General features: G+C 53.5%; 1 protein-coding gene across 1 annotated transcript in view; it reads right to left on the bottom strand.

The window, feature by feature from the left end:
- Window positions 1-6,751: 6,751 nt before the first annotated feature.
- DNAJC1 (DnaJ heat shock protein family (Hsp40) member C1) overlaps window positions 6,752-13,054 on the bottom strand; it is a 202,906-nt gene continuing 196,603 nt past the window's right edge. The window contains exons 10-12 of the mRNA XM_055332364.1: window positions 11,494-11,542; window positions 9,443-9,903; window positions 6,752-6,949 (exon numbers count right to left, since the gene is read on the bottom strand). Coding sequence (XP_055188339.1) covers window positions 6,881-6,949; window positions 9,443-9,903; window positions 11,494-11,542 — 579 coding nt within the window. The 3' untranslated portion in view covers window positions 6,752-6,880. The remainder of the gene's footprint in view (window positions 6,950-9,442; window positions 9,904-11,493; window positions 11,543-13,054) is intronic.

Here is a 13,054-nt window from a genome sequence, read left to right as displayed (position 1 = left end):
GGGTCAGGTCCCAGGGCTGGACCGGGAGGACGGGCCCGCTGGGTCTCTTGTTGGGGGGACGGGCCAGGCAGAGGGCCCGTGGCAGCGAGGGGGAGGTTCTGGGGCCAAAGCGCTAATGGACCTTGGCGCGGGGTCCGGGCCGAGCTTGAGCCGCACCGTCTGTCGCTCGGCGGGGCCCCTGGTTCCGTGGGGGGCCCGGGATCCCCAGTCGGCCCCCGGGTCCGGCCGGCCAGGAGCCCGGAGCCCGTGCGGAGGCCTCGGGTCCCCCGCGTGGGAAGGGGTGAGGCCCGGCGCACAGCACTCGCACTCTGATAGGGTCTTCTGAAGTTTGAAGAAACGCACTTTTTTGGGATCCCTGGGTGGCGCAGCGGTTTGGCGCCTGCCTTTGGCCCAGGGCGCGATCCTGGAGACCCGGGATCGAATCCCACGTCGGGCTCTCGGTGCATGGAGCCTGCTTCTCCCTCTGCCTGTGTCTCTGCCTCTCTCTCTCTCTCTCTCTATGTGACTATCATAAAGAAATAAAAAATTAAAAAAAAAAGAAACGCGCTTTTTTGCTGATGAAGTTAATTTGATTTCCCTCATATTCTGATTGATGCATCTGGTGTTTTTGTCACTTGGCTTGCGGGGACCGGCAGCGCGCCCCGGTTCCACGGCCGCCTCCCAGCAGCCGCCCCGAGGGGTCGTCCTGTGGGCCTGGCCCGCCCCGTGGCCCCCGGCCCCCGCCCCGCCCCGCCCCCCGGAAGCCCCTGCCCCGGAAGAACCGCCCCTGCCCGGGCCGGAAGCCGCGAGGCGGGAAATCCTGCGCCGCGGGCCTGTCCGCCCCGCGGGGCCTCGGGCTCTTGTCGCTCGCCGGCGCGGCGCGAAGCTTCGGTCGGAATCGCAGGCGCCGAGGCTCGGCCTCGGGCGTCGCTCCAGCTCGGGCTCTGTGGCGGCGGGACCGACGGAGAAGCCGGGCCTCCCTCTCCGGCCCGCCACTCTCACAGCGCCGCCGGGCCCTCGATTCCCGGAGGCTCCTTCCTTTGTGACCTTCAGCGACTCCGCCATCGGAGCAGCCTCCTGCCGCCGCCGCTGCGGCTCCGCTTGAGGTGTGACTCGTGGAAGCCACGTGCCGCCCGAGAGGCTTGCGGACGCGCCGTCGGCAGGGAGCGGCCCGGGGCCCGGCGTCACCGCGGGGCGGACGGGCCTCGGGGTTCCAGCAGCTTGGGTGCGCGGCAGCCGGTCGCCTCCCCAGGGCCCGCCGGGCCGCCGCTGCCAGGGCCCCGGCCGCGCGGTCAGACCGCCCGCCTCTGGCAGGAACGGCCGCGTCTCCTCCTGCAATTCCGGTTTTCGCCGACAGGATTGTTGGCGCTTGAGCCCAAGGGCAGATTTGCGGTGGGCCCTTAAGCCGAGCCTGCGAGCCGGGCGACCCCTGATCTAATGTCTGGAAGCCTCCGCATCTTCCTTCGTGAAACAGATGGGAGCCAAGATCGTTTGGGATAATCAGTGTGAGGTTTCAGCTCGAATTTTACCATTCTTTTAAGAAATGTTTTGAGTGATGACGCAAAACAAAACCTGACAGATTGTTCGTTTTCCTTTAAAACTCAAGACCTACGGAGTGAGCGAGGCCCTCACTGCCACTCGCATCTCCATCCAGTTGACTTAGTGAACCTGGGCTCCTTTCTAAGCGGCGGTAACGGAGGTGGACTCGGCCGAGTTCCCCTCAGGGAGTGAGCCAGGAGCCCCGGACCAGGCCCCTCACGCTCCCGGCGCGTCGCAGGCAGCGGCGGCGCGAGGGGCCCACGGGCTGGGCACTTGCTGGACGGGAGAAGCCTGTTGGGTTTCGATCTGGGGGCGGGCGGGCCGGGGGCCGCGGGGACCGGCCCCAGCTTGCTGAGGGACCCCGCTCTTTCCGACACGGGGAATCAGATTGATGAAGTGATTTCCCTTTTTCTGTTCGACATGAAGCCGTTCTTTTTTCCCCCACCAGACCAGAGGAACATAATTGTAGCGGCTCCGTTTTACGGGGTGTCAATTTAGCTCCCGGGTGGATAAAGTCTAAGGCTGAAGGCCAAGTGGTTTCCTCAGACAGGAGGCTGGGACTGTTGCCAAGCCCGGGGGGGGGGGGGCGGCTTCCAGGCCCCGCCGTGCTCCCACCAGCTACAGGGGGAGCCCACAGGGGCCCCGCAGGGGACGCGGGCGGTTTATGGCCACAAATGGCTGAAAAGCAAGCCTCTTCCCCAGTCCGCGTGCCAGAGCCACGCCACCACCTACCACCCACCACCCTTACCTGGGATCCTAGGGCCTGGGAAGGCTGGAGGGCACAGAGGCCCCGGCGCCCCGAGGTGTCCCGCCCCCCCACCCCCTCCCTGCTGGGCCGGCCACACTGAGCCCGCCGGGGCTGAGGTGACACGGGACACTGCGACCCGAGGCCCCCGCGCTTCTCTCCAGCCTGTTACTTGGAAAGCTGCCTTTGTCTTAGGACTGTTTGACGAGAAGGAACTTTATTTTTTTTATAATTTTTTTAAATTTTTATTTATTTATGATAGTCACAGAGAGAGAGAGAGAGGCAGAGACACAGGCAGAGGGAGAGGCAGGCTCCATGCACCGGGAGCCCGACGTGGGATTCGATCCCGGGTCTCCAGGATCGCGCCCTGGGCCAAAGGCAGGCGCCAAACCGCTGCGCCACCCAGGGATCCCGAGAAGGAACTTTAAAATCGGGGACTGGATGTGCAACTCTGCCTTTGCCAAGGACTAATCCTAATTGAAGCTGCCGGGGTCCACCCCAGGGCCTCGCGGGACCTCGGCCTCCAGACAGCCTCCACCCGCTCTGGAGGGCGCTGGGGCCACACTGGCGGCCTGTGATGGGTGTGTGGAAGGCCGTGAGCACTGGTGCCAGGAAGGGGAAGGGCCCATTGCACGAGCCCCTGGTCAGACTGGGCTCAGATTCAAGCATGTCCTGTGCTTCAGTTTCCCCACTGGGGTGGGGTCCCTCAGGAGGAGCTGGGGGTCAGGATGGACACAAACCCTCAACTCTCCAGCCTTCTAAGGCAAAGGCAAACCGAATGCCTGTGGAGGTCTCCCAGCTGTCTGTCTTCTTGGTGGACACTGGGAACTTCTCCAGGGCCTCTGGGACCTGCCATCCACTAGCAATTCCACAGGGCCCCGCCATGGACACCACCTAATACTGTCCAAGTGGTGTATTGAGACAGGTGTGAACTGGGACTGTCCTGGACAGTAGCCGTCCAGCCCACAGGTACAGAATATCACAATTTAAACTGTGCCCTTTAAATTCATAAGAAAAAACAGAATTGCTCAAACAACTATAAACAACTACCCTACAGACATAGGTAGGCATGAAATGGCCGGTACTTTAAAGGGATTAGTTCTCTGCTTTCCAAGGGGTTGATGGATGTGGTTTGGGGGTGGGACTAGTATAGACAAGAAAATGTGCAGAGGAGGTGAGGTGTGGTGGTGTTATCCAAAGACAGTTACAGTGGAAAGTTGATTATGATCTTATTCTAAACCTGAGCAGGTAATTTGAACACAGAGTTCAGGTGCCACAGAGTAAACCCACTGGCTGCAATGTGCCATGGGAGGGGCTCATCCCCTGGCAGGGTTGGGGGTCTGGCGAGCGTGTGGGATTGATGGGGTGAGAGGCTGGTGGGGGCTGCCGGGTGGTTCAGGACCCACAGAGCAGCAGGCTCCGCTGGAAGCCAGGCCGAGTGGCCCATCCTCTTGTTCCCACCAAGCAGCTGGATGCGCATTGCTGAGAAGGAACTCGGCTCAGCCAGGTGGAGGTTCCGGGAGGCCCAGTCAGAGAACACATGAGCGGGCTAGGAAGACGGGTGCTCTGAAGGGTTTCAGGAAATGGAAGCTGGGAGATTTTTGTCCGCTGGAGAAAGGAAGCCTAACTCACTAGGCGACCAAAGACCCGTCCTCCCAGAAGGTGAGGGCGAAGGCCCCAAAGCCCCGGGCCCCCTGCTGTGCACCTGGCGGGGTGCAGAACGTCGCCCGCCCAGGGCTTTCCACATGTAGCAGAAACGGAGTGTGGGCAGCGCTGCGTCCTGCTGGGGTCTGACTGGGGTGCGGACCTTGAAAAGTGGAGACCGGGATGCGCAGGTGGCCCAGAGGTTTAGCGCCGTCTTCAGCCCGGGCCTGACCCTGGAGCCCCGGATCGAGTCCCACGTCGGGCTCCCTGCGTGGAGCCTGCTTCCCCCCTCTGCCTGTGTCTCTGCCTTTCTCAACCTCTGTCTCTCATGAATAAATAAATAAAATCCTTAAAAAAAAATTAAAAAAGAGTGGAGACGGGATCCGGTGCCTCAGGCCTTGCCTCCCGCTCCCTGCCGGGCCCTCCCCGCCTGCTCCCAAACCCCAAGCGTTCAAGACCTTTTCGGGGCTCGGTTCCTGTGCCACCCTCACCACGCTGGATCCAAGGTTCCGATGTGCGTCTCTGGACGCCAACTCTCTGCCCTTTCCTCCTACCTCCTTCCACCGTATCTGAGGGGGAGGCTGGCCGGGGCCGGGCGGGAAGGCCTTTTCCTCGGGGTGAGGCTGCTCGCTGACGCCCTCAGGTCTTCTCAGGGGCAGGAGGGGAGCGTGGAGGAGAGGCTGAGGGAGCCTCGTCCGGGCCCCAGGGCACGAGCAGCAGAGCCGGGCCCGCGCCCCTTGGGGTCAGAGGCCGCGTCTCCGGGCTTCCTTGTCCCTGGGCCGGGACAGGATAAATCCTGCTGCAGATGCTGGGCAGGGCTCCCGGACACCGGGGGTCCCTCCAGGGAGCCCCCCCAGCCCTCTGAGGCTCAGCGGCCTGTGAAATGACGCGGCCGGGAAGCCTGAAGGTCGGGTAGGGAGCGCCGTCATTTCGCACACGTCCGGCTCCAGGGCAGAGGTTTCACGCAGATGATCTCGCTTTATTGTCCTAACCAGCTGCCCGGTAGCTACCATCATTTCCTGTTTCTCGGGCCGAGGAATGGAGACGAAGAGGTAGGCCAAGGTGCCCCAGGGCCCACAGCTCGGCCTAGCAGCTGCCCACAGTGGCTCCGAGAAGGGGAGCCGCCCGGGTCTGTGGGGTGCGCTCCTCTCCAAGGCTCCTCACGCTGACCCCACGGGGCTCTACAGTGTGGCTGAGCTCTGCGACCCCGTCCACTGGCCTACCCACTTCCACAGAACGGGCGGCTCTCTGATCCCCTGAGGAAAGGGCCCCTGACTTCTTTTTCAAGAGGTCGATGGGCAAAGGAATGGGTAGAAAGCCGTGCGAGGGCCTCGGGGTCTTCCGGAGCCCAGAACAGATAGGAGGGAACCAAATCAGGGACTTGGACCCTCGACTGTACTTCCCAGGGCATCTCTGGACCCCGGTGGGGCCCTCCCCAGGCTGGAAGCCCCGGACTCGTGTTGTCCAGGTTGGGGGTTTGTGTGATGGGAACCCACTTCAACGTACTGCAAGAGAAAAGGGTATTTTAACAGAAGGGTGCTCATAGACTCCCCGAAGGTCACAAGCTGGACCACCCAGCTGCATGAGGTGGGCTGGAGCTGGGGGTCCCAGGGCAGGAATGAAGCCAGGACCGAAGTCTCTGTTTCCGGCCCTCAGCCCCTGAATGACCGGGAGGCACCAGCCCCACTGGCTTCAGGAGAAAGCTCTGAGGGAGCAGCTTTGGCCAGGCCGTCCCTGCCTCAGCTCTGGTTTGCTGTTGGAAGGGCAGCGGCCCAGCCGAAGACGACACAGCACGTGGCCCTGCACCCAGCTGTTTCCCACCCAGGACAGAGCAGTGGCCCCCTGGCCAGGCCGCCTCCCCTTTCTCACGGGACGGGACCGCTGCCTGGCGGCTCTGTTCGTGAAAACCAAATGATGGCGGGGCCAGGCAGTGGGAGATCTCCTTTTTCATCTTCAGCTGCTCCTTCGGAGGTTCCCTGAGGTGGCGCGTTGCCCATGGGGTCCTCCTGGGGAGGGGGGTGGTGCGTGGAGGGAAAGGGCTCAGGGTTCCCCTAGGGCTGCGTCCCCCACCGTGGTCAGCTGTGACAGCAGCCACTGCCCCCCGAGTTTTCTCCATGAAACTAATCTCATTTCCATCTTTAGAGAAGAGTGATGTCTTCGTACATATTTTACCAGGTCACTCCCCTTAAATGTGTCCTGGCCATCTTGTTTTTCAAGGATAGGTGATTTGCCCTCAGCAAAGGACGCACAAGCCCTGAGCAAGTGATGGGAGATGTAGAAGGGCGGCTCAGCCGCTGGTGGTGGGGCAGTGGCCGCCAGCAGGACAGCCAGGGCCTCTCGGTTCGGGAGGCAGTGGTGAGCTTCCTCAGTAGCCACATGCCTGTCCTGCATGTCCTCTGGAAGCTCTAGCAGTTGCGAACGCATTTCTAACAAATGACCCAAACTTGGGAGTCGATCACCTTTATCACCTCATATCCTTGTTCAAGTACACTCCTTATTTTTTCCTAGATAGAAATAACTAAGACAGCCTCACAGCATTCTTAGCCAGCCAGCTGGCTCCCAGCACCTGCATCATCCACTACCAATAAGCTCCTGACCCAGGGTGGGGGTTGGGGGGGGCTCTTTGGTCAAAGAGACACAGTTTTAATTGTTACATGTTAATTCACTCCTGAGTTCCTTCAAAATCTCCTATTTGCTGAGTGTCAGCACTATTCAGTTTGTTGGCAGGAAAGTAAACTTTGCAATGATGAGAAACAAAAAAAAAAAAGTAAAATGCCCAAATCCTTTTCCCCTTTAACACAGTCCCTGTTTAAACAATATAGCACAACATTTTAAAAAATTTTTTAATTTTTTTTTTTTTTTACTAAGGCACATGACGTATAGAAATACTGAGGTACAAAATGCAAATTTCTGCATAAGACTTTTAAAATAACCATTTTGGAAAATGAGGGTGAACATCATCTTCCAGAATATTCAGCTTTTAGCTTGTTTTTTCTTTTGGACCAGTTCAACCAGCAACTTGTATCTAGCGATACAGTCTTCCTGTAGGAAGAGAAAGAGAGAGGTGAGACAGTTATTTTCACAGGCTGCTGTGAGCACCGTGGGCTGAGCCCGCCGTGGCTGGCCTGCTGGCTACGACCTGGGTGAGTGGGGCGGGCTCATGTCTGCTTGCTCTGCACGGAGCCTGACCGCCACGGGCTGGATGGTCCAGCTGCTCACGGGCAGACAAAGCCACACAGGAGCCAGGAGAAGGCCAGCAGAGGTGAAGCATGAGACCCTGGGCTGAATGGCCAGTGTGTGAGAGACTCACCAGTGTTATCATGATTATGACTCTCAACTAATGATAATGATCATTTCTAATATTTTACTATATCATCACATGTCCCCTCAGAGGAAACAAAAACTTGAGGCCAGGTATCCACACTATCCATTCTCATTTGGGTTTCCCTCTCCGTCAGGGGCTGCTGGGCCTGTGGTGGCCTTGTTGGCCCATAGGACCAGGGTAGGGAGTGTGCTAGACTCTACCCCCTGCTTGTCCCAGCCCCACCCAGATGAGCCAGCCTGTTCCCACTGAACTCCTAGCTTCAGATCCCAGCTGCCTGTCGCTGTCACCCCTTGGGGTGAGGTGATGCTAGGGAGGGGCCTCATTTCACTCGTTTGTCATAAGGTACTTTCCAGAATCCATTTCTGTTTCTGTTAAAAAAAAATACCTCAATGGCACTGGAGTACTTCACGAACTTAAGGTCTAGTGCAAAATGATTTCTGCTCTATTGTAGATGGTTTTATCAGCCATGGACAGAGAACAGATGTCCATTCTTTTCCTAGGATTCTAGCTTAGGAGTGGTGTGAGAGTTTCTTCTAATAAGTGCCTTTTCTGGATCCCCAAAGACTACTTGCATAGTCTTTAAAAATATGGGCCTTTTCTCACACATGGCACCAATGCCAGCCCCAGCGTTTCACCCGACAGCACGCAGGACCTGAGCTCTGAGCAGCAGGCTTTCCAGTGCGCTTGCCCTGGAATGCGCCTCAGGCAAAGGCTCCTCCTTCCAGCCCAGAATTCCCAGTGGCTTATATGCCACTTACAGGGAGTCACTCCAGAGCAGGCCAGCCAGCAGGCAACCCCTCCTGGAGCTGGTTCTAATGTCAAGGCTTAAAGGGAACACTTGCAGGACAATACAAGTGCTGCTTATCTCTGGTTCAAACAGCAGGGTTTCCAAACCCTGAGGCAATGAATTTCTGAATGTTCTATCCTTAGGAATCCACAGTTCCAGCTCCTTCATTTTAAGCCAATGTCAATTCATCACACATGTAGATGCCTGTGTCCTGACAGATGCTAGAGAAATTCAAGGAAAATAATTACTTCTGGCAAACCAGTTGGAGAGGCTGGGAGACTGTGTTTCTCAAATAGATCAACTGCTAATGGTTTATTTTTCTCCCCAGGAATTCTCAACTTCATCATTTTCAAGTAGGTGATAGATAACTAGACCTGTACACACGGGGACATTCATGGCCACGAGCTAGATTTTCCAACATAGAATTTCAATTAAAAAAAAAAAAGAATGTAAATGAACATCAATGTGCCCAGAGGCTACCGAGCGATCCAGGCACAGAAGGCAGAGGAGACTCGGATTTCTCTGTGTTCCTGGTGCCTCAGACTAAGAGGCTAGCGACAAGGAAAAAAAACTCAGGAGAAAGAAAGGCCCAAATGGGAAGGCTCACACGGGGAGCTCCCAACCCCGAAACGGCAGACGGTAGGCAGAGACTGGGGTGAAGGGCTGGCTCTCCTGGGGGCGCCCCATCTGCCCGCCCGAGTGTGTGAGAATGGTTTGCAGGTGTATTGAAACAGACCCTAAGAGCTTAAACAGGGAAAAGAGCTAAGTATAAACATCAAGGCTCCCGGGTGGGTTGAGTCCTAAATGTCGACCTTACCTGGGCCCCAACCCCACCTCCAGAATCTCAAGTCAGCCTGGGGGTGACTGTAAAGGCCTGAGTGCTGTGCACTGCAGGCCCGTGACCATCAGGACACTGTCATCCACCACACATACACTCTCGGTGAAGGCTCATTAAGGAGCGAGAGGGAAACCTCCTGTGACCCTGGTTCCAGAGAGCTTCTCCCCGTGAGGGAGGGCCTGCCACAGCCGCTCCCCTGCCCGTGTGGAGGAGGGTGCGGCCAAGTCAACCCGTGCTGCTGCTTTCAGACTGCCAGACTGGGGCGAATGCTCTAGAAAGTTGGCAGACTTGTTGGGGGTGAAAGTTATATTCTCTACCTGGAATCTTCTCTGAGAAAAACCAACTGGTCTGTAGAATTACCTGAGAATCCTGACCTCATTTAAACACAATAATCAATCCAGGGCCCAGATTCACCGTAATGTCGGGAGAACTACACTGGAAGACCACTGGTAAATGAGAATCATGTGGACAGCTGTAGGGGGAAGGGTAGGAGTCAGGTGAAGAATTAGGGGGAGCTGGCCGCAGCCACTTCAGTGGTGTTCTAAAACCAGCGCAGAGGCCTCTTTCTTTCCCCGCCTCACCCACCTTACTCTTAGACGGGACACATTTGGCTATTTTGTCCCAGCGGTCAGAGGATCCCTTCGGGTACTGCTGTAATGCTAATTCCAGAAGTTTCTGTTGACTCTGAGTCCACGGCTCCTCAGCAGCACGTGTTCTGTCCTTCTTCTGGCTCTCCTCATCGCTGGACTCCTTTTGTTCTGATATATCAAAGTCCTTCTGCCTCTTTCCTCTGAACTTCTCTTCTGGTTCCACCTTTGCTGCTGCCTCAGGCGGCCTCGTTGGCCTTCGCCTCCGCGGCCGGCTTTCTGGAACCACTGCCTCCTGTTCGCCCTCCTCGTCCTCCTCCTGCTCATCCTCCTCGTCCTCCTCCCCAGCCTGTTTGGCATCTTCTCGCTGCGTGATGATGTCATCTGGCAAGGCCGTGGGGGCCTTGGTGGGCCGGGAGTTCTGAGCTGTAGACTTGAGTTCAGAGAGTCTGACCATTCCTGCGAGGAAGGACACATCACACAGTTGGGAAGGGCAGGGGCAGGTCAGGTGACAAGAAGAACAGCACTGCCCCCAACACCACAGATAGTGGTGAGGCATTCTGCATAGAGTGTTTTACTTAATTTTCACAGTAGTCTAGAAAGATAGGTGTTGTTATATCCTAATTCTACACAGGACGCAAATCAGACCCAGAAAGCAGCAAAGGCGGGATTGGAACCCAGTCCTGCCTGATTCCAAATTTCTGTCCTTTCTGGAACTTTGAGGGACAGTGGAGTGACGTACAGAGTCAGGTTGTGACCAAAGAATGCAAAGAGCTCTTTGAGAGGCAACAACCTGCTGCTTTTTAGGTAGGGAAGAATGTTCTTTACCATCTGGAATTGTTAATTCCATTAGCAAAGCTAAATTGAATTTGTCAAACCTTGTGCTATCTCACCATCTGCAGGTGAGCCACCAACACCAGGGGGCCCGCTCTAGGCCCCAAGCCGCTTCCGGTGCCACTGTGCCACCATGCTGGACAGTACCGGGCAAAGACTGTCTCCCGGTCACATGTACCGTCTCAGAGATAGCCCTGAATGTTCAACCACACATCTCTCATTCTGTTCACACTTTTCACCCCCTCCACCAATGCTCTAGTATCTGTGTAATAGTCTACGCCACACCGCCTTTTCAAGAACACATTTTTGGAATGTCTTGGACGCAGGCTTCTTTCACATCGCCTCTCACTGCCCATTTCAGCCTCTGTGCCGACAAATAACTGTAGTAGTGGAAAAGGAATCTGGGAATACCCTCCTTCCTGAGGCCTGCAGAGCCCAACGTGAAGGCTTATTGGGGATGACTTTTCAAGATCTCTGGGTTTGCTCACCTGCATTGCTCTCTTTGGGACCTGTATTTAAGTCAAGTTGGGAGGTTTTAGGAAGTATTTTCTTCCTGGTTCTGAGCAAACATATGGAGAGTCTAGCAAAATTCCAGTTACTCTGGAGGAAACCTACTTTGAGAGACGTAGATTCTTGGGAAAGCTGCTTGTCTAGTTTGAAAGACTGCCCTGTGTGCATGGTGATGACAGCATGGGCAGTGTAGGGGAACTGCAATGCATTTGTGTGGTGTGCAGAATGGCTTTCCTCTGTGTGCCCCATCCACCCAATATTAGCAAAGAACAAGGTTTTTTTTTTTTTTTTTAAAGATATTTATTTATTTATTTATTTAGAGAGGCAGAGACACAGGCAGAGGGAGAAGCAGGCTCCATGCAGGGAGCCCGATGTGGGACTCGATCCCTGGTCTCCAGGATCACACCCTGGGCTGCAGGCGGCGCTAAACCGCTGCGCCACCGGGGCTGCCCAAACAAGGTTTTTTATAGTTTTTAAAAACTTATTAAATCCATCTTAGCACCCACGGATGGAGATTGGGGGGGGGGGCATGACTGGATTGTTATGTTGGTGCCTGTGATTTGCGACCCCTTTTAAGGAAATGACCAGTAGAGTTCATTGGCCAAAACTACTATACCTTTGTATTTAAAAGTTATTATTAAGAGGTATTTATTTTGAGGAAATCACTTTAGATTAGTGGGATGAAGTGGGTGCTTGAAAACTCACCTGAGGAGCAGGTAACTGAATCCTTCAGTTGCTTGGCTTTGGTTGTCACCTGTTCCAAAGTATAAAAGCAAAGAAAACCTTACTTTCCACCTATCTCTTGTAGGTGACCTATTTCATATAAAGTTCATGTGAATGAATCAGGTTTATGGAATCTGAGGACTGGAGGGACCCTCAGTTATCCATCCACTCATTTATTTAACCAACGGGGAAATTGAAGCCCAGGAAGATTAAATGGCTTGCTCCAGAAGAGCCTCCTGTTCGGCAGCAGTCAGAACAAGAACTTGATCACCTGACAGCTTCTAGTTCAATGCCAGTTGTATTATTTCTAGGCTGCTTTTAAAAATATACTATATAAACAGGTCATGTTTTTTAGTTAGGATTTGCTGAAAGAATATCTTTCTTCATCAGAGAATCCTAAACCAGTGAGTATTATAAACAGCAGAGAAATTTATTCTTAACTAATGTTAGAACATAAATGTCTGTCTTTTCTTTGCATTCAAGAAACCGTAAGAACACAGAAGATTGACACTAGAGGAAGAATCTCTTGGTAGAGTAGGGCAGTTAGACCCATGACCCATTTACATATATGAGTGTGGATCCACAGAAATAGTTTTGTTTGGTGGTAATTATTTCTTTTTTCTCTATACAAATGGTATCACATCATCATCATACCTTGCTTTTTTCATTTAATGATGTCTTAAAGATCTACATATAGATTTCCCTTTTTAAAATTGAGATAAAATTTACATACAGATTTTGTACAGATTTTAAATGTGCAATTCAGAGTTTTAGCCAAAAAAAGGGACCTATGTATCCAATCTAATTCTAATCAAATTATAGAACATTCCTATTATTCCAGAAAGTTCTCTTGTGTCCCTAAGTTAGTCTCTACTTTGCTACTGACAACCACTGTTCTGACTTCTATTACACATATTTTAAAACACAGGGTCAAAATGAATTCAAAAAAATGTAAAAACAGTTAATTGCTCAATGAATTTATCAATCAAGCCATCCTTTCCCCACTTATTTGAAATGTTGACTTTATGAAATGTTCCACTGTATACAAGAACTATTTTTCTATACTTTGTATTCTATCCCATTAATGCATGCATATTCTTGAACCAATGTTTCACTGCTTTAATGAAATTTGAAAGTAAAACCTCAGAAAGCATGACTGTTAAGAACTCAGGTGGACTTATCTTGGGCCCACCTCTTATTAGCTGGGTAATCTAAGCAATTTCCAATCCTTTCTCTGTATCATGCATTACCCTCTGTAATATGTGGATAATACTAGTAATACCATTTGCCTACTGGTTCTAAATTTGAAATAAGCTCTTAGACTGATACCGAGCGGATATTAAAGGCTCAGTAAATACTACCTATTATAATTGACATGGATCATTTGTTACTCCTTCATACAAAGGACAGAATTAGAGAAAATATTTAAAGCTGCTTAGAAACACTCTTCAGTTTTATTTCCTACCTTCCTCTCTTTTTCCAGATGACTTTGTTTCTTATTTAATGTAAGAAAAAAGGAAGTTCTCCAACATGAGCTTCCTTG

Source organism: Nyctereutes procyonoides, unplaced genomic scaffold (assembly GCF_905146905.1).
Source record: "Nyctereutes procyonoides isolate TBG_1078 unplaced genomic scaffold, NYPRO_anot_genome, whole genome shotgun sequence".
NCBI lineage: Eukaryota > Metazoa > Chordata > Mammalia > Carnivora > Canidae > Nyctereutes > Nyctereutes procyonoides.
This window is presented reverse-complemented; position numbering and strand designations above follow the sequence as displayed.